This window comes from Lissotriton helveticus, chromosome 1_2 (assembly GCF_964261635.1).
Source record: "Lissotriton helveticus chromosome 1_2, aLisHel1.1, whole genome shotgun sequence".
Classification (NCBI taxonomy): domain Eukaryota; kingdom Metazoa; phylum Chordata; class Amphibia; order Caudata; family Salamandridae; genus Lissotriton; species Lissotriton helveticus.
Genome location: NC_136058.1, coordinates 232,910,216 through 232,931,659, shown reverse-complemented (window position 1 = coordinate 232,931,659; position 21,444 = coordinate 232,910,216). Strand labels below are relative to the sequence as shown.

The window sequence follows — 21,444 nt, the reverse complement described above, 5'->3', positions numbered from 1 at the left end:
GAGTATATCTCTAGAGTCGTGTGAAAACAATAGACAACTATTTCACTCAGTCAATCGTGCATGCTTAATTTCACCAGGAGTGCAGAGAAATAGAGAGACAGGCGTTTTCAATAAAAGGTGTTATTTATTGAGCAGTCTTCTTTCTCATGCAAGAGAAATGAATTGCCACAGATGCAATACTTATCATAAGTAAAGTGCGTACAATAAAAAGAGTATTATGAAATATTACTGTAAAAGCATTTATATGGTTTCTGAACCATATGATACTTTAAATGGATAAAATATATACATACATAAAATCATTGACTAAACGTACTCAACTGGTGCTTCTAAGATACGCCTACCTCGGTGTACCTGACCTAAGCCTAATACGTGGGAAGGAGTAAGTAAGTTGCAGTTTAAGTTAAGTTGGTTTTTGCCAAGAATCTGAATCAAGAATTCTCTCAAGGTTTTAATCAGCTCCGTACCTTAATTCTAGAATGAAGGAGGTCTTGTATCTCTCCCTCGGGACTTGATCTCCCAGCAACCCACAAGGGTGACTGGAAACACCGGAGCTGGAATTTCTCGGCTGTAGAAAAGACAGCGTCTCTCTCAGTGCGTCAAATGGGAGGGTCGGCTTCCTTTGGCACTCGCATCAGCTGGGCGTCGGGCAAGTAGATAGCCGCTCTGCTCCAAACCACTGTGTGTTTGATTAAGGCAACGTTGGTATATTTATACCTGAAAGGTGCCGGGTTTGACGTAAAGTTGGACATAAGACGTCACTAAGAACTAACAGTTCTTTCTGGACTCCAGGAGTTCTTGTTCAAATCAAAACAAAAGCAGGGGGATTTCCCGGGCTGCTGGAGGTTTGGTTTGTTTAAAGAACGTGTTGTACTTTCTAGGAGTCTATGGGAGTAGCCTTGCCGTATTTGGACTGCATTGGCTATTACTAAATATGGACATGATTCTTATGCCTTTTATAAGGATATGTTTTGTTATAACCACATAAGGGCATGAATCGGGGATATCTAATTAGGGTCCTAGATAGATTCACAACAGTGTGAGGGGTTCGTGCGCAGCTCTGGGCATGGCCACGGGGTATGAGGAGGCCTGGCACGCTCGAGAGAGTGCCACACAGTGTGCTAAATCTGAGTCTCCTCTAGTACTGACCTGTGGGGCTGGCAGAGGCCGTGCACGTCGCTGCATGCAAACAGGGACCATCAAATGCCACACTTTCTCAGACCTGTGCCGGCGGAGACAACTGCATGCCACCACGCGCTATTTAATTACGAAGAGCCTCAGAGGCCCTGCTGGGCCAGGGCATGCACATGAGCACCAACCTTTTAATTAATTAAGAGGCCGGCTGGCAGGGCGTGCACAAAGCACTGTTTAATTAATGATGAGGCTGTGGCGTGCGCGCACCATTTAATTTTATGGTGAGGCTGTGCCGACCATTTAAATCATGAAGACTTGAAGAGGCTTGCTTGCTGGCTCCGCTGAGTGAGGAGGCCCCTGGAGCATGGGCCTGTGTTACGCCCTCCTAAGTGTTCGAGGCCCTCCTCCACCCGCAGGCTTCTGCATGTGCCTCACCACTGGTGGTCTAGTGGAAGAGCTATTCCGCTCTGTTCTGTGCCCTCTCTTACTTGCCTCTTTTCTCCTTGCCTCTTGCCTTTTCCTTTTTGCCTCTTTCTTCTTTGCCCCTTTTTTCTCTGTTTGCCTCTTTTCTCTTTGCCCCCCTTTTAGCCTCTTTTCTCTTACCAAGCTTCCTCTTTTTTTACCTTCTTTTTCGTTGCCCCCTTTTCTCTGTTTACTTCCTTTCCTCTCTTGCCAGCTTCTCACGGCCGCTCCCCCCCAGCGTGGCGCTCCCGCCTCCCAGCTGATCGCCCTCCTCCTGACCCCTACTTAATGATGGTCGATGTGCGGCCACACCTTTGAAGTGCCAAAGGCCAGCCTGTCTGCGCCCGTCTGTGAACCGAACAGTGCCAGGGACCCCATCCCCCCGCCCCACCTGCCGCTACCACCCAAGCACTCAACACAATCTCAACCCCGGACGCAACAACAACGGCCAGCTCTCGATGCAGAGAAACACCCAAGGCCCTATCTCCTGCTGACACTGCCGCCTCACCTTCACCCACCTCCAGACCCTGCAGCAACCCACCAAACGCCAGGGCACACAAACCACTGAAATATATCCTCCTCCACGTACGCTCCCTACACAACACGCCACAGAAATCTGGGACCTCCCGAACATACACATGCCCGACGTTGCCTTCCTCACAAAGACTTAGACCAATGCCAGCTCTGGACCCAACATTTTAACCTCCATTCCCAATGTATACAAGATCCAGAGGAAAGACTGCCCCACCCACCCAGGAGGAGGCCTCACCATCTTCCACAAAAGCTCCTTCCGTACGACAACCACCGACTCTGATGACATCTCACCCTCCATGGAGCATATCCACTTCCAGATCCAGAACAATGCTCAGACCGCCTGGCCCTGCGCCCTGTTCACCAACACCATTGCGGACCTCATCGCTCCCCACACCCTTGCCTCCACAGACTACATACTATTCGGAGACCTCAACTTCCCTTTGGACAACTACAATGACCCCCTCACACCACCGCCTTTCTAGAATACCTCACCAATATCGGACTTAAGCAGCTTGTCTTCACTCCCACTCATACAGCTGTAGAAGCACTCGACCCAGTCTTCGCAGGAGGAAACAGCATCTCCTTCAGCCACAACACAGAACAGCTCTGGATGGACCACCACTGCATCCATTTTTCTTCTTGAGAACCCACCACTCACAAACACGCATAGCGCCCCCCCCCCACGCAGACTCTAGAACAAAGTCTCAGAGGAAGACCTCACCTCCGCCTTCACCTGCACCCCACCACCCATTACGACAGATGCCAACTCTGCAGCAAGCAACCTCCACTGATGGATCGCCAACTGTACTAACACATTTCCCCCACCCTCCAGAAGACCACAAGATGACACAATAAGAATGTTAACTGGTTCACAGCGGCTCTCCAAGAATCCAAGCGCTCTTGCTGGCTGCTGGAAAAGACATGGAGAAACAGCACAGCCTACAAAACCATCAACACGGCATATCAGCAACTCATCAAAGCCACAAAGAAGAATTTCCTCCAGGCCAGAATCCTCTCCAATGCCACAACGCCAAGGAACTCTTCTCCGTCATACAGGAATTTGCCAAACGCAACAGCGAAACCATGGATGTCGCTCCCTCCCAAGACATAAACAACACCTTCTTTCACCTCAAGATAAGACGCTCTACGATCCCTTCGGCAACCAAGATTTATGCACCATCCCAACCCCTGCCTTCAGCGACGCCACCCAACAGACCCTACTTATGTGGACTCTACTCACGACAGAAGACACCGTAAAGACCATGAAGAGCATCTATTCCGGAGCACCTTCAGACCCCTGCCCTCCTCACTTCTTCCTCATGGCCACCACAGCAATCGCGCCCAAGCTACGCCGGACAATCAACTGCTCCCTGAAGACCGCCACTTTCCCTGACTACTGGAAGCATGCCAAAGTCAACCTCCTCTTGTAGAAACCCTCTGCAAACGCAACGGACCTCAAGAACTTCAGGCCTAGTTTGCTGCTTCCTTTCTCAGCTAAGGTCTTCAGGAAGGCCGTCAACACTTCCTAGAAGCCAAAAACATCCTTGAAACCTCCCATTATGGGTTCTGCAACAACTACAGCACCAAGACTGCCCTACTCACCACCACACACAACCTCCGCACTCTCCTCGACCAAGGCCAAATAACAGCCGTCATACTCTTGGACCTTTCAGCAGCCTTTAACACTGTCTCACATTGCCCACTAGCCTCCAGACCCCACAACACCGGCATCCAAGGAAAGGCCCTAGACTGGATATGCTCATTTCTCACAGGCAGAACACCGAGAACAAGACTCCAGCCGACCCTCTCGGAACCAACAGAGACCAGATGTGGAGTACCCCAAGGATCCTTTCTCAGCTCCACCCTCTTCAAAGTCTACATGGCCCCCTCACAACCATCGTCAGAAACCATGGGCTCAACATAATCTCCTACGCCGATGATACCCAACTCATCCTCTCCCTCACCAAGGAACCCAACATCACCACACACAACGTCCAAGAAGGGATGAAAGCCATCTCGACCTGGACGAAGAACAGCTGCCTGACACTCAACTCAGAGAAATCAGAAGTCCTTATCCTCGGCTCCACCCCCTCAGCATGGGACGACACCTGGTGGCCCCCTGCCCTCGGAAACCCACCCGCCCCGACAGACCATGCATGCAACCTCTGTATCATACTTGGCTCATCGCTCACAATGAATCGCCAGATTAACGAGTCTCCTCTGCATGTTTCAACACCCTCTGCATATTACATAAAACATTCAAATGGATACCCGCTGACTACAGAAAACACTAACGCCTTCGTCACTAGCAGATTTGACTATAGCAAAGCACATTATGCCGGAATCATCAAAAACTCCTCTGCTAACTCCAGACTGTCCAGAATGCCATAGCCAGACTAATCCTCAATATCCCAAGGCACAACCACATCACTTAACACCTTCGCGACCTCCACTGGCTCCCCGTCAAAAGAAAGATAACTTTCAAGCTGCTCATGCATGCATACAAGGCCCTCCACAACATCGGACCTCAATACCTCAACAACCGCCTCTCCTTCCACGTACCCAAGAGAAACCTATGATCAGCCGGCCTCTCCCTAGTCACTGTCCCACACTTCTACAGGAACAGAGTGGGTGGAAGGTCCTTCTCCCACCTTCGAGCCAAGACCTGGAATGAGCTCCACCTCCACCTCTGGCGAAGCCCGATATTGGACGAATACAGGAAAGAACTCCAGACCTGGCTCTTCGAATGACCCCAATACCCCAAAGGAGCTGCACCCCTCCTCCCCCAGTGCCTTGAGACCCTAACGGGTGAGTAGAGTGCTTTAGAAACACTGCTTGATTGATCAAGACTTTTTCCAGGAGCTTCCCGTCATTCAATAGGCATCCTTGGATCCAGCATGGTGCCTTGCCTGCTGAAACTCTACCTTTTCCAAATTTCTTTCTAAATCCAAAGGTAGGCCGAGATCAACCTTGTCCCTGTATCCGGCATGTACTCTATTGCAGTCGGCCTTAACTTTTGGCTCTGACTCACGCAGCCATATACCTGCGCTTGGTGCTTTGTTCTTTTTGGTGCTACTTTTCTCCAAAACCTTTAAAAGTTCCTAACTTCGGTTCTACTGATTGGATATTGTTTGCTATGGTGTCATTTTATTTATTAAAATTGACTCTATTTGCCTAACTAGGTTTGCAACTTTTCTTGTGTTGTGCATTTACTTCATTACTTTTTCAGTATTGCATACAAACTTTACAAATTGCCTCTAAGTTAAGCCTGACTGCTTTTGTACCAAGCTACCAGAAGGTTAAGCACAGCTTTATTTAGGACTTTTGTGGCTCATCCCTGACAAGGATTGTGTTTATGATTGAGTGGGGTTCTTAAGAAGCAGGTTGTATGAAATATAACAGTACTCTTGTGGTTTGCCAGCCATGCCTTCACCTTCACAGGGACTTTGTGGCCCACCCTTTTCCAGGACACATTAAACATTATTGCAAAAGAGTGGATTGTTCATAATTAAATTGAATAATTTGCTCCATGTATGAAAAGTAGTTAATGCAACTTGGCTCAACAATGCTGCATGCAAAACAATTTTTAAAAATGCATTGAACTTCTTTCTTTACTTCATTGCTCGAGTTCCTTCGTAGTTTGTCAATCATTGGTCACAACTGAAAATGTATCTGAAAGGTACAGGGTCAAAAAATTAAACGTTATTCAGATCACACAATCAACGGTCATAGAGCAGTCTACTAGACCATTATTTCAGGCTAATATGCACATACTAGAGTTCACTTACATAGAGTTTGCAGGATCAGACAGCAGACACGCCTGGACCTCAGATAGTGGTATTAATAATGTCATAGAAAGCTTCGACAAAATAGAAGATAAAATGTGTCCACACTCATACTTAAATAACATTGAAAGCAGTAAGTGCTCTGGTACCATGAAAGCAAACCGAGCTTCCAAAACTCAACAGGCATTATACCTCTAGTATTGGCATTAAATATATTTCCAGAATGCAATGATTTTACTTTGAACACCAGCTTGTCATTTTCTGACAAATCATACATTTACCAATAAAATTTAATATTGCCATTTTGGCTAAGGAAGCCTTATTATTCAACCAAAACCATGCTGTTTCCCCAAAAAGTATTGTGAACCAAAATATCACATTTCACTTTTAAGTGAACAATTGTCTGATCTCTAAAATCACGATGTCACTTTTACCAAGGACTCAGACATACTTTTTTCACACATGGGCATATTTTGTATGTCACGAACAGGATGCTATTATGCAAAGGATAGCAAGAGTGTAGCTAAGAACACCCACCATAAGTCAAAGACTGGCCACTTTTATGGCATTTATAACCAAAATGTTCTCAAGGATGCCTACACAATGTTATTTATGGGGAGGTTGGGCTCTATTAGTCTAGGGTGAGCCTTTTCATTCCCAACCATACCCCCTTTCCTAATGACCTTCGTTGGCGGATTGGAAATTGGTGGTGCTCTGTCAGCTGCCAAAGCCATTGATCCACAATTTGCAGGTAGAAATCTTTGCCGTTCTTGTTCTGTCTCAAAGGAATGGCTGGTTTGGAATGGAGTGATGGGTTCTGCATACATATTAATCAGTACATCAAAAGATAGAGATACCTCTGTGCTCAGTGGCTGAGGTTAGCTTACTCTGGGCATTTCTAGGCACCAAAAATAATATAAACCATCTAAAAAAAGGTGCCACAAAGTTAACCACATCTATAGGTTGAACTGTTATGAAATATAACCTTCTGAGTAAAACACTGACATGATTGCTGGAAAGCTTGAATTACACACAACATAACCTATCCATCAGGTCATAATAACAGTTGTTCCACTCTATTAATGGCAAGGCAACTCTCATTCATTTTCCTTGCCAGGGACCCCCATGCAAGACACAATGGTCTTTTGGAGGGAAATACTCAATGGCCCCAGGTGCAGTGAGAAAACTCCTGCTTGGGAGTTTGTTTTTAGAAAACAAACTAAGCCTTGTAAACACATCATTTATGGTACCCTCTCAGCAAAGCTGTGGTACCATCAGTAGAGCAACCACACCGGCGGCTCCACTGAAGGCACAGTGATACCCTTCATTCCTGACCGGAATCTATATATAGGGTAGGCTGGTATCAGAGAAGTGAACGCCATGCCCTCAGTTCACCTTGTGGGTAAATAGGCCTAACTGCCATAAGGTAATTTGTTTCTTACAGAAGACAGTTATAGGTATTTGGTATTTTGAAATTACATGTTTTGCATTGTGTAATGTAGACCCGTATGAAGGGGATCTAGAACAGGGATGCAGCTGCAGACTCCCATAATAGTAGTTGGAATACCAACTATTTGCAACACTACTTTAGTTAAGTGTATCAATTCTCTAATCTCATGAAAGTGCATTGTGGCTTGCAATACATTAAATATTAAGATGATGTAAACACTGTATCCTAAATATGATGTGCACCGGTTACATTTATGCTGCAGTAATAAATAGCTGATTCAGAATTTGGCTTCCAGAAAGTACATCCACCATCGTAACACATTTCCACCTCTGACAAGGCGACAGAGGAAGATCTAACGCATAAAAATGGTTGAATCACCCTTAGTGAACCTCTTTGGTGTCATATGGTCCTCTGGTCATATGGTCCTCTGGTAGAAAGTTCACCAATGTCCATGTTTAGTGGCAGAATTTATACCACAGAATCCAGGCACTGTAAATGCTTCCCTAACATTTTGCTGGTGTTTCCCAACATGCTAGAGATATTTCATGAGGTTTACTATTGACAGACATGGTGGTCGATCAGGCCTGTCTAGATGGGTGGTTGTACACTGCAACTTCTGGCGGACTCACCTGTGCATAATTGCAAAGCAAGTCATATGCCCTTACAGGGATTATGTATCTTTAAAAGTTAACTACAAAAAAATTGCAGAAGAGAGGGCTTCCAGTTTAATATTCATGCCTGCAAGGAAGTACACTCAAGAAATAGTTAAACATACTTCTGCCCAGTTTTATTTGGGCATTCCTTCAAATAGTTCCTCTGCAGCATTCAACCATGCCACTTTCTCAGGTACAGAGAACTAGGCACTATTAATTCAGTACTGGTGCTTTCCTTGATCATAGATCAAACTTTAATAACAGTAGACCTTCGAATTGGGCTAGGCGGCTTGGGTGTAGTATAGCTTTACGGTATCAAGTTTTGCTGATCCGAAATCCTTACAGGTCTCTTAGGTGCCATACATGGTCTTTGGAGAAAGGCTGGCAGTCTTCTCAGGCTTTTGGAGGTACAGCAGCTTCAGGATGAGTTGACTTTGGCACAGTGGTTGCAGACTGCAGGTAGGCCGGCAGGGTTGGCGCCAGCTCAGTAGGTGTAACTGTTCTTGCTTTGCGGCTCTTCAGAGTCCATCTTCTTCTTTCAGGATGGCAGGGTCTGATTTCCTGGTGCCAGCTCCCCTAAATGCTAGATTTAGGGGCGTTAGGGGAGTGTAGGGTACTAGCCACTGGGCTAAATACCCCTGGGGTCACTGCGACGCATATATGACCAATTCTTCTATCACCAAGATGGCAGACTATTAAATTTTGCATCCACAACAGGTAGCCCACCTTAGGGATGGATCTAGCCTGAGGGTGGACAAGTCTCTCTGACTACTAATTTCCCCACCTGCCCAGGCACCAAATGGGCCATGGTAAGGGAGGGTTGAAATCCTCTCACTTCTGAGTGAAGCCAGATTCGCATACCAAAGGCGGTGGGCTCTTTGAAACTCCCTGCCTCTGATGTTGTGAGAGATTAGGCTCTCACCGCTGGGGTGGGGGGGGGGGGAGAAACCATCTTTGGTGGAAGGCTGGTTAGAACCAGTCATCCAGTACACTAGTAGTTGGTAGATTTTCAGGGGGCACCTCTAAGCTTCCCTCTGGGTTCATGTATTCATAAATCCATCACTAGAATCAGTGTGTGTTAATTAATACAAGATGTTTGATACCAAACATCTTCAGTTTCAGTGAAGCCATCATGTAGCTAGAGAATTAATTTTTGACCAATGTCCAGCACATGCACTTAAAATGATTTCCCTGTTCACTTGTACTGGCAGTAAATGAACTGGGCAGCACAGGGACATATCTACTCAGGCAGCTATACCCACACATGTAGTATAGTGCGCCCTGCCTTAGGGCTCTAAGCCCTGCTGTAGTGCTAACTTATCTATAATGCATTCAGTGTCTGCAGGCATGACACACAGGGCTGTATGCCATGCTTTATTTTCACTTTTGCTGCAGCTTGCAATCGTAGTCTGCAGCTCTTTGGGACTCTCTTTAGTATACCGCTCCCTAGGTAACAGGGGTACCATTTACTAGGGACATACAGGGGATGCTAAAGGTTTTTCAAATTTAGAAAACAACTGTACAGTTTAGTGTAAAAGATCTGGCACTGGTGACCTGTTCAGCAGGAACCCAATGCACTTTCTGTAAAAATTGCACCGAATACCAGGCAAAAAGTGGGGGTGGTCATGTCAAAAAGGGGTACTTTCCTACGAATGAGAACGGGGAAGATGATTTTGGTGGAGACTAAAAGAGGCATGACATGGGTCTAGCGGAGACCCATTTTTGCTGCAAAAAGGAGAGAGCTGAATCTCATCTAAGGACACTTTTGGAAATTCAATAAGGGATGAACCAATGGTTGAAATTGAAGGAAAGTTGAAGCAGGGTAGACTTGTAAAAGGCTTGATGGAGACTCTGGGTTTGATGTTACTTCAAGATTTAAACTTTGCTGGAGAGAGCCACAGGCTCTAAATGGGAGTTGTGGTAAGCTATGGTACACATACTGTTTTCATCTCTGAAGTACAGTATGATGTGATCAGCTCATAGTGAAAATAGAAACTACTTTTTATTTTTGCCAAGGGACATACACATTTAAAAAAGAGGAGATAATAGACAAAATGCTGTTTTCCACATGAAATGAGGAAAGAAGGTGAAAGGATGGAAGCGATCCAGTTTCGTGGTGTGGTGGAAGTTTGAGCTGCAGGACTAGAATTAAAACAAGACTGTTTTTTGGCACCTGATGTGCTGAATATCCCATCGAAGAGCATCCGGGAAACTTACTCAAACAATAACAGAACAGCAGTTTCTCCCATAATTGCAATTCTGAGCAAGTGGTTCTAGATACATAATGAGAGGCAATTAAAATGTATTTTTAGAATTTTAGCAATGCACAGTCCTTTAGTATGTTAGGGGAGAAGCGTAAGTTTGTGCTTGACCTGTATTTCGTAATAATGAAAGAGTTCATCTAATACAGGAATTCACTGTCAGTGAAAATGGAATGATACTAAATGCAAGTGGGACATTCCAAATAGATAGACAAATAATGATGGGTAAGAATGGCCAAGTGCACATTAGGTAAGTGGAAGGGCAAATGTCCTGTGGAGCAAAGGTAGACTAGCAAGGTATATTGACCAGTGATAAGTGAGTAGGTAGGATGGACTTCAGAGTGTCAGACGTATTGTGAAATAGCCAGACAAGAATTTGAGTTGACTTTAATGCTGCCTATTGGGTTGCCGCTAGTCATAGAGATGTGAGTGGTGTCAAAGTGTGGGCCATAGGTGACCAACATGCAATTTTGAAAATTTCAGCACAGCTTTTAGTAGCATAAGTAATCTTATTGGAATTGCATTCGTTTTTGGCAGGTTGAATATTTTTTCCAGGCACTGACAAGAATTAGACTTTTGTAGAAAGGGTTTGAGTCAAGAGGGAACTAGATTTATTTTTGGGTAATAACTTAACTACCTATGTCAAGTATGTAATATTGGATGATGAAAGTATGCCTGATTAAAAATCTGCCATTAAGAAAACAATGCACCCGGCTTTTGCATAGGGAGTGTAAGATATTGGATTGCTGGTTGGGGTTGAAATTCCACTCATTGTCAGGGTGAAGTCACAAGCAAACCCTAAATTAACCTGTGCTCAACCCTCTGGTAGAAGAACAGTCAGGCTTAATGTAGAAGCAATGTATAAAGTATTTATGCAGCACCTCAAACAGTAATGAAGTGAAACACAATACAAGAGAAATCCAACACCAATTCAAAAAATGTAATAAATAATTTAAGACCAAAACGACAAAATTCGAATCAGTAGAACCGGAGATATGCAAGTTTGAAGATTTGAGTGAAAGTAGCGCCAAAAGGCAAAACGTGCCAGGCCTCAGAACATCATTAAAATGTTACTAGACCTGCAGATCTAGAGGCTTAAATATTCTACTCAACTTAATTATAATGCTCTTGACCCATAAACTGGTTTAAAATTATGTGATTGTGGGCAAATATTTTAACTCACTTAGCTGCCGCAGCCACTTTCTTTTTTTTGAGCATATGAGAATACACGAGTTCAGCATGGCTGCAGTGCAAAAAAACACTTTTGTTTGATTTAATAGACTAAACTTTTGCTCCATATATAATACAAATCTAGCAACATATAGGATACACGTGACCCCTGACTTGCTTCTTAGATCATTAACCGCATTGTCATCAGGACGGAGAAAGGAATGTTTCTCAAATTAAGTTTCAAACTATCCCTATTAATAAATACGTACCAAAAGCATGACGTGGTAGCACACTTGTTTGCAATCAGCAGATTTTCCATTAAAATGGCCACAACATTTCCCACTGACATGTGGTTTTACTAATACAACTAGATAGTGTATAATGTTTGGAAATCCAGTTTCTGCAAATATTTGTTATTTGCACATCACCAAGTAAGGTGTTTTGCTCCGATTTAAATCTTTGTTTGCATCACATTTCTGAATGACCAAAAAAAACCTTATTTCTGAGTTCCTAATATATTTTGAACTATTTGTGCTATTCATTTACAAGCCATTTCAATCTCATGAAATCTTACAGCCTTTTGTCTCACAATGATTGTCAGACAACTCACTTTACAAACATCTCTAACTGTAAGAAGAGAGAGAAAAGAAAACAGGCAGCAAATGTGGCAAGATAAAAACAAGATTTAAAGCGACTTTATTGCTCGTTCACTTTCCCAATGAACAGAACACCTGTTCCTTCCAGCTTAAATGCACTAGCCAGAACGGACAAGAAGGTGCTAATAAAACCTCAACCTAATAAAATCTGACTCGCCATTGACAGTGGGCGAGTAGATTTTTTTAGGCCTGAGTGCCAACTGTGGATATATTGTTGCTAGACTGGCACAAAGTCATGATTCCAGCCAACTGCGATGGAACGCAGTCCCTTCTATAGGGACCTAGTTAGGCCCACTGAACAAGAGTGCCTTATATCTTGGTAGCACGTAGTTGCAGAGTCCTACGTCAAAGATGCCTCACACAGCCAAGGCAGTGTGTCAGATCTGAGGTGCTGTGAGGCTGCCATGCAAGGACCTTTATCATCATCAATGAGGATTCCACCGACAAGGGCTTGCGATGCGGAGTCCAGCGTCAAGGATGTGTTGCACATCAAGGTGACATATTAGTACAGAGGGGCTGCCAAATGCGATGCGAGGCCCTGCGTTCTCATCGAGGAACCTGTCGACGAGAGGCTTGCAATGCAAGGGACTGCATCAGGGATGCATCATGCAGCAGGAGTTCTGAGGAGTTGGGAGGCTGTGATGTAAAGTCCTTGGGATGGGAAAGTCCACACAGCAGAGATTAGTATTTTCTGCTCTGGGGTGCATTGTGCAGCAGAGGAGATATTTCAGTTCTGCTGGATCCTCAGATTTCCTGGCAGGGCAACTTTTAGCCCACTTCCAAGGGTCTAGGACTGGGCGGCACCAGTTGGCAGAGTAGGACTCAGACAGCAGATTCCAGGTGCGGGGGTGAAACTTGTTGGAGCCTTCTGTCCATGAGGCTCTAGTCAGGAGGCCAGCCAACTAATTGTTGAAGTCACTCTGGGGTCCTGGGTTCAACAGATGCAGGTTCAGTCATTCTAACCCAGGGAAGAGGGCTGCAGGCCAGCAGAGTGGCAGGCCTTTCAACTGTACAGCAGTAACCCTGGGTGGAGTTCGCGTAGTTGTACTATGCGAAGGTACGTGAAGTGCAAAAAAAACCTCTGTCGCACTATGCGGAGCTGCGCTAGCGGCGGAGTACTGTAGAAAAAGGCCGTTTGCGGTGATGGCACTGTGCCAGATGCTTGTCCGCACTGTGCAATAATTGCGAACAGCACGATGCACAGCGCAAGCTTACCTTTTCTGCCACTTGAGTAGAATTTTACTCGAGCGGCAGCTTTCTCAACACGCAAGGGCAGTTTCTCAATGCGAGCGGTTGCGAGCATACGCGACCACTCGCAATGAGAAATCTGACCCCGATGTGAGAAGTTGGCCTAGCATGTGCTGTCCACTATTCTAGTGGGCACCTTGCACCAGTCCAACGATCCTTATTGATGATAGGTTAAAGACTACCTTTAGTGAAAGTTATCCTAGCGGTAGCTATGGAGAGCAGCCTTCAGGCAAAGTCTTGTAGGAATGTAAAGCAGCTTGTTTTACCAGTCTTTAATCTCGTGAATTACCAAATGAAAGGAGAACCACACAGTGTGTGTATATATATATATATATATATATATATATATATATATATATATATATATATATATGTTCTAAACACACCCCACTAGTCTCTTTATGAGGCTAGAGGCAAAAGTACATACAGTAAACTTAATAGCACACAGTAAATTAGCACAATATAAGGTGAGCCCTAGGGGCGTACCAAACCATATATTAAGAAAGTGGTATAAGAACCATGACTTGACTAGACACAAGGCCTAGAGCCTGTAGAATTGATGGGACCACAAGGAACCACTGAAGGTAGTGATACAGGGGACCCACGGGGGACGCGTGTAGTGTGAGAACACAGCCGCCTAATCACCGTTAGCTTCTATGGGGAAAGTAGTGGTTGGAAATTTAAAAGATAAAGGACACTTGAGAGAGGGCTTTGAGCAAACCCCACACTTGAGAGAGGGCTTTGAGCAAACCCCTTTAGACTTAAGGGGTTCTAGGGCCAACACCCACGGGAGCACCGGAGTACTCGAGTTACCTCACCCAGGGGAGCCGGGTGCATAGGTGTCTTTTGACGTCGGGAATAGTCGTCATTTTCAATGGCGATCTGCTGCAAAGTGGTGCTGCCATCGAAGTGGAAAGTGTCCGGTGAGATCCACACCTGGATCGAAGGTGAGAAGAACCTGAAAGCAGAGGTGACAGAGTCTGGGTCACTTGCCAGGGGCACAATAGTCGAATGCCCACCGTTGACGGGTGATTTCAGGTGAAAGAGTTGAAGCTTGACTCTTCAGCCACGAGGACCAGGAGGTGTCAACGACAACCAGGATCCTGAATCTAGCAACCCATGCAGGAATCAAAGAAATGCTTCGGTGTGGACCAGCAAGGGCCGAGGGACTCACCACGCGGTGGAGAGTCAGGGCACATCTGGAGTAACCGGGGAAGCCCAAGTAAAGGCTTGGGCTACAAGTAACCCAAAGCAAAACTTCAAGGGATGTTGAGAAGTCAATGCACTAGCAAATGTGCACGGTGTCCAGGGATTCTGGTTCCACGTCACTCATGAGGGCTGCGGGTCTCAGCTTTGCTGGGGACTCAGGTCGGCCTCTGAAAAGTCTGGAAATCCTCTTCCTGTGTTACAAATACTTTGGAGTCCGGCGGGAGCTTCAGAAATGCAGACCAGCAAAGAGAGTCACTCCTTGACCCCAAGGGAGATTCTTCCGTCCTCTAGTCTAGAGCGTCGAAGTTCCAGGATTCCGTTTCAGAGTTTCTTCCAGGTGTAATCTAAAGTCCTGTAGCCAGGGGTTCCTTACTTATACCTAAGAAAGGGGTTGGACATACTCTGGGGACCCCCCTATGGGAGGGACTGGAAAGAGGGGTGGCTACACCCATTTCCTTTGTCCAGTTTAGCTCCTGCAACCGGTTTGAACTGGGCTATGCACAGGGACACCAAATGTGCCCCAGTGCATACTTCAAAGCACTTTCAGAGTGCACCCACCCAGCCCCAATCCACTAAGGCCTATATGGGAGGTGGTTACACCTCCCTGTGACTGGAAACGTATTGTTCAGGCCTCCCCTGCCAGAGTTTCGGTCAGAAGCAGGAGGCTAGACTTGTGTCTTTGGCTGCAGCATCCATTTTGTGATGCCAGGGCTCTTTAAACTTGTTACTGGGTCGACCGGTGTGTACATGTCTCTCCCTCTAGAAGGGTAGAATTCTACCCCCGCCGCCAGGACTGGCAGGGTGGGGGTAGGATTCCAAAGTGTTTGACACAAAACACGACATGTTTCCATGCAGCCATTCCAAAGTTAGCATTTACCGCGAGGTTATAATGCACTTAAGAGTATATGTTCTGGCTGCATCACAGACCAGCCTCAGAGAATAGGCTCCGAAAGCTGTAGAGGGGCCCAGCTCATGCATGGCCACCCTCTCACACAAAACCAAGCACCCTGCCTTCATGATTGTTAAGGTCTGCCATAGGAGTTACTGATAGGTTTATATGTCCAGTGATTTAAGGTAGATATAGGTAACATATCTTAGTAAGGGGTGCATGCACCACCTTAACCAGGCTGCAGTAGCAGTGCTGTGGTGCCATTTTGGAAGGCTTCCCAGGGGTGGCATAATACATGCTTCAGGCCCTGGTAGGCCTCTTGGGTACCTATACCCTTAGTACCTAGTGTACCATATACTAGGGACTCACAAGGGTACCCCAGTAACCAAACTGGAGTGTACCCATTGTAAATGGAATCAATTTAGAGAGGATGCAGCTAGGCTGGGGTCCTGGATAGTAGGGCCCCAGCCAGACTACGGTCGAAAAACAGTGAAACACCAGCAAAAATTGGGGGTAACCATAGTAAGCAGATCCTTCTCTCCCACACCCCCGCATAGAGAAATCTCTCCGGGAGGTTTATTTTCCACGCTCGTGCTCGCCAAGTAGATGTTGGCGATCACGAGCAAGGAAAAATCTCACCGGGAGGTGGATTTTCCTCGCTCGTCAACTTGACATTGGTGAACGTGAGCGAGGAAAAAACTCCGCTCCGCAAAGCGGAGTTTTTCGGAACTCTGCGAGCTCCGCGTAACTTGTAGTGTGGGAAACTCCGCAAACTACGCGAGCGGAGCGGAGTTCACCGCCCAGGGTTATACAGCAGTTCTTATTCCTGGCAGAGTCCACAGACCCAGAATTGTACTGAAGAGTTAGTGGCTCAGGTTGAATATTTATACCAGGTGTCTCCTTTGAAGTGGGAGAAGCTCATAGAGGTTTCCTATTAAAAGTTCACAGGCTTCCCACCTCTCCTGCCCTGGATCTCAACTAAATACAGGGGGTATGCAATCAATTGTGTCAAGGCAGGACACAACCTGTTCTGGTGTTAGTGGGACTGTGCGTAACTCCGTCCTGCCATCATTCCACACCTACGCTCTCTATTGTATGTGGCTGTCTAAGTGGATTAGACAAAGGCCAACTACACCCAGTCATGTGACCCAGACATAGGCATTAATGGCTAAGGCAGAAAAATCTGACTTCACCATGAAGGAGCATTTTTCATTACATTTCCAAAGATACCAAACATGAACTGTTTTCCTGTTGCCATTTGGAAGTTACCACTAATTACATGTAATAAGGTAACTCCAATGTTATCCTATGGAAGAGATAGGCTCTGCAATAATGAAAACGAATTTAAGAATAAAACGTGTAAAACTCAAAAGTACATGTCTAACTTTTTAAATATACTACTCTCTGCCCTCTGGGCTGTTTAGGGCCTACCTTACGGGTGACTTATATGTATCAAAAAGGAAGGTTTGGGCCTGGCAAAAGATTTTTTTGCTAGGACGAAATGACAGTTTCAAAACACACATGCTGCAATGGCAAGTCTGAGGCATGTTTAAAGGACTACTTAAGTGGGTGGCATAACAAGTGCTGCATGTCTACTAATAGTATTTAATTTACAGGCCCTGGGTACCTGCAGTACCAGTTTTTTACTAGGGACGTACAAGTACATTAAATGTGCCAGTTGGGTATATTTCAACTCCACCCACATTTCAGGGAGATAGCACAAGCTCTTTAGCACTGTTTAACAGTGATACAGTGTACAGAGTCCTAAGGACTGCAAAAACAAAATTAGCACAAATAGGAGGGGTGAAAGCAAAAGGTCTGCTTGTAGACCATCCTAAGGCTGACCGCTCAAACCGGGAGGGCTAGAAAATCATGCTAGTAAAAGCTAGGAAATATATTTTGGTGGAATGTGAGGCTGCAGTCCAAGGATCAAACGGATCCAAACAAAAATATGTTTACCTATTGCAGGCATACATATGTTTGCCAAATAACAGAGAGGACCTCTTATCCTCTCCGAGTCTGAGTTTGTAGGTTACTTTCTCCACAGAAGGAAATTCATCTTTCTGACTTAATTATAAACCTGTTGCCTTTTCCTGCTTCCTCGGTTTTCTTACCATCATAAGGCCCTTTTTAGTTTGTGCATTCTTCAATATTCCTTGTCATAAATACTGTGGATCTTGTTGATCACAGTAAATTATTATTTGTGAGTGTACTAAAAACGTAATCTTTCAACATGCTGTCAGCAAAAATCAATATTCATGATTTTTCTAAAATTGCTCTGTTATTGGCCACTTAAACATCTACGCTGTTACCTCAGGTGTAAGACGCACAAATCCCAACGCAGTCACTAAGATGATATTAAATGTTACTTTGCAATTTATATTATGATTCACACAAGTAAGTAACTTACTTGTTGAGTACTTTCCACTCTAAACTTTGTTACACAGTTAACACTCTATTGTCATTATTGGTAGGACAAGGGTGTACAGGATGTAGTAAAGCACTACAGATGCAAAGGCACTTGACAGATAGCAAGACACATTTGTTTTGTAATTTCGGTAATTTTTAGAATATGCAAAATATTAAGCAAATGTACAAACTGCACTGAAACTCTAAAGGTATTTTTTTTCTTCCATATGTTTAGATCCAAAGGTTGACATGTCCATTCGTTTTCTTACTCCATGGATCGGTATGTAAATCATAATTCTGACCATTTATTTGATATAGTGGCATTGATTCCAAAAACAACCTAATCACAAAGTTTTTTTCGAAAAAATTATATATTTTTAAAAAAAAATTAAAACGAAAATAGCTGATTTAACCTCACTCAAATGTACTTGCCTTGTTTTCCCACAGGAAATGGTCTATTGCTCCTTGATGGACAAAAATGGTTCAAACATCGCCGGCTGCTGACTCCAGGATTTCATTATGATGTCTTGAAACCATACGTGGAGCTGACCTCAGATTGTACCAAATTGATGCTGGTATGATGGGTCACATCTAAAATCAGTATTTATTGCATACTTTAGAAGGCAGATTATTCACTGTCCTCTTCCTCGCACATCTATTGAAAATTTGATTTCTGCAGAGTATCCATGTAGATACCAGAGATAAAAATGAGTGATTTATTGGGTCTGAATGTTCTGAATCGACCCATACGATCCTGTGGTCTACCTTTTAGTAGAATATGTGATAGTTCTTTTGGAGAACATAGCTCAACTTCAAGATCTTGCAAACAAACATACCTTGCTTGGCAATTTCCCAGCAGGGACCCTGAGCATTGGTGGTATTTATCGCACATGATAAATAACAATGTCACAGGGTACGTTATTTATCAGGTGCAATAAATACCACCTATTACGAGTTGTTGTGGGATAACATGTGGATTATGGCGTTTAACACACCAAAATCCTCACGATACTGTAAATACCATATGGTTTTCCCCTGTCAAATTTCAGCAGGTTTGAGCTGCCAAAATTTAACAAAGCTTGAGTTATTTAACTCATCTAATAACAGGGATCAGAATTGACCAGTCAACTCATAATCAGGCCCAGGATTTAGAATGGACCTCTGTATAGAGCAGGTGGTGCTTTCAATTGTAGCTGACCTACGCTTATGAGTATGGTGGCGTAGGGACCTTGATTTTATTACACCTCTAGGCAGCCTTTGGCACTATGGATCTTTCCATCCTGGTAATAAGACTAATATCATTATTATTATTATTATTATTATTATTATAGGTTATGCTATGTTTGTTTTAACGGCTTCAAATGTTATGCAGATTTGTAGAACACCTTATCACCCAAGGGCTATCCTGGTACTAAATATAGAGAAAATGTATTCATATCTGGATTGCTAAATGTTTTTCTCAAACCTAATTTCACTGAGACCGAGCTGTTCCCCACCCTAGGTGGCACTACCTTCTAGGAGTGGGGCTGAATCATTTCCCTGAGCCCTGGTAAATATGTGCACAATCTTGGCATATATCTTCAATCCACTATTTCCTCTGGTTTGCAGGTCTCCAAAGTAGTGAGCACATTCTACCAGCATCTGAAGACCCTGAAACGGGTGCTTTTATTTTTTTAATTTCCCTTTAATGGCAATTACACAGCCATATTTAAAAAGAGGGAATCCTGCCGCTCTGGCAACACATATTATTATTACAATTACACAATCTTCAGCTCATTCAAATTGTTGCAGCCACATTTATTAGGGATGTTTCATGCAGATAATGCATCACACACATTTTCAGAGCCCTATACTGGCTCTCAACTTAAATAAGCATTGGCAACGTGAATAGAACTTAATTTTAACCGGCAAATGTCGATGTATTGGCTTTGCCAATGCTTTTTATTTTATTGGATTATTAGCACTCTTAAATACATAAATTTGATATTGGTATTTTTAACATATAGATGCAACCCTTCATTATATTACTACAACAGTCCAGGGCTTGCTGTTCATGATGCATCCAGTCAGATAGCGCCCATTTTGGAATAGTTTAATCCCATCTGGGCGCCATGTTTTCCCATGTATACACATGCATCGTGATGCTTTTTTGGCCTCGTTTTTTTAATTTGCTGACAGCCATTTTGGAACTCTAAGATAAAAACTACCAAAACAGAGTGTGCCTGGTAGCACTTGGCCTCTGCCAGGCTCTTGAAGAAAAAAAATGAGCAGTGGCAAAGGCAGTAGATCTGGCTTTTATATGCTCACACACACAAACAACAATGTTAATGCCTGTGTTTGCAGACATTAGGGAGTTAAGCAAGACCCAAATAAAATGCTTATGACCTCACAATATTTATAGCAATAAACAATGGTACTGAAGAAAATAATGTAAACAACTAGACAGAAATCTGGGAAAGTACCTGCCATAAACAGTCTCCCAGCAAATTTTTTAAAACAATTTGTGACACAACTTGGGATGAATATATCTCATAGATAGGCCCAGGTGGAATTTTTATTCCTTGAGCGGAATTGGGGAACAGGGAGATTGGGTGATAACTAGGAGACTGTAAATCACCCTGTTGTGGAGGCCAGTAATGGTAAAGACATTGAAACAGTTGCATAATAATGGGGCCCATAATACAGGGACTGCTTTATAAATGTCCATAGGGACTCCCTCTGGCGCCTTATTAGATGGAGACTTCATAATGGCTTCCCAGATCTCATCCAATGAAAAATGAATATTGATTGGCAATTTCATTGCTACCTCTGGGAGCATTTGAGGCAAGTCAGAGCAACATAAGGCACCAAAATTAGCTACCCAAGCCTCTGGGCTTATGGTGGTAATAACAGCATCAATACTTGCACCCAGCAATTTGTGACACAACTTGGGAAAAACATATCTAACATGCAGGCCTGGGCAGAATTTTAATTCCTTGAAAAGAATTGGAGAATTTTGGCCACTTTGTGTTACTCTTGTAACGCAGAGTTCCTGCCAAAATCCGCCAATCGTTCATAACAGAATTATTTTCCTATTGAAGCAACACTGTGACAACAGGAATAATTTGAGGCTTCAGAATGCGAGCTGGTGAGGGCGAGCAATATTTGGTTTCCACTAGCGTGATTTCTGGTCGCTTGGAGGACTTCTGGCAAGATTTAATGAACGCCAGAGGTCAGTCAAGCTGCTTCCCGAGTAGATTTTCTACTCAAACGGCAGCAAAATCAACTTAAAAATAGCGTTGTGCAATTTGTGAGGATTTTCAGCATGGAGCGCATTACCAGCGCTAAAATCTGAGCACGAGCAGCACTCCCTGGAATCTCGCAGAGTTTTTATGTAACTCCATGTGATTCCATGGAGTGACATTGCCGCGAGTTTCGCCCAAGCCTACTAATTTATTCCAAGAAGTCTGGGATAAATGGGAACTAGTCGTAGATCTTATGCACACAATATTGACAGTAATATATAAAGCGGGTAGGCAGGAGTACCAAATCCACCTCACAAATGGCAATATCTTTGCTTAACACCCAAATTAAACTCTTAGCGA

The 21,444-nt window shown here is 44.2% G+C and overlaps 1 protein-coding gene across 1 annotated transcript in view; it reads left to right on the top strand.

The window, feature by feature from the left end:
* Positions 1 to 21,444, top strand: part of LOC144800036 (cytochrome P450 4B1-like) — a 121,485-nt gene that overhangs the window by 21,345 nt on the left and 78,696 nt on the right. Inside the window, exons 3-4 of the mRNA XM_078671649.1 lie at positions 18,096 to 18,140; positions 18,308 to 18,435. Coding sequence (XP_078527775.1) covers positions 18,096 to 18,140; positions 18,308 to 18,435 — 173 coding nt within the window. The remainder of the gene's footprint in view (positions 1 to 18,095; positions 18,141 to 18,307; positions 18,436 to 21,444) is intronic.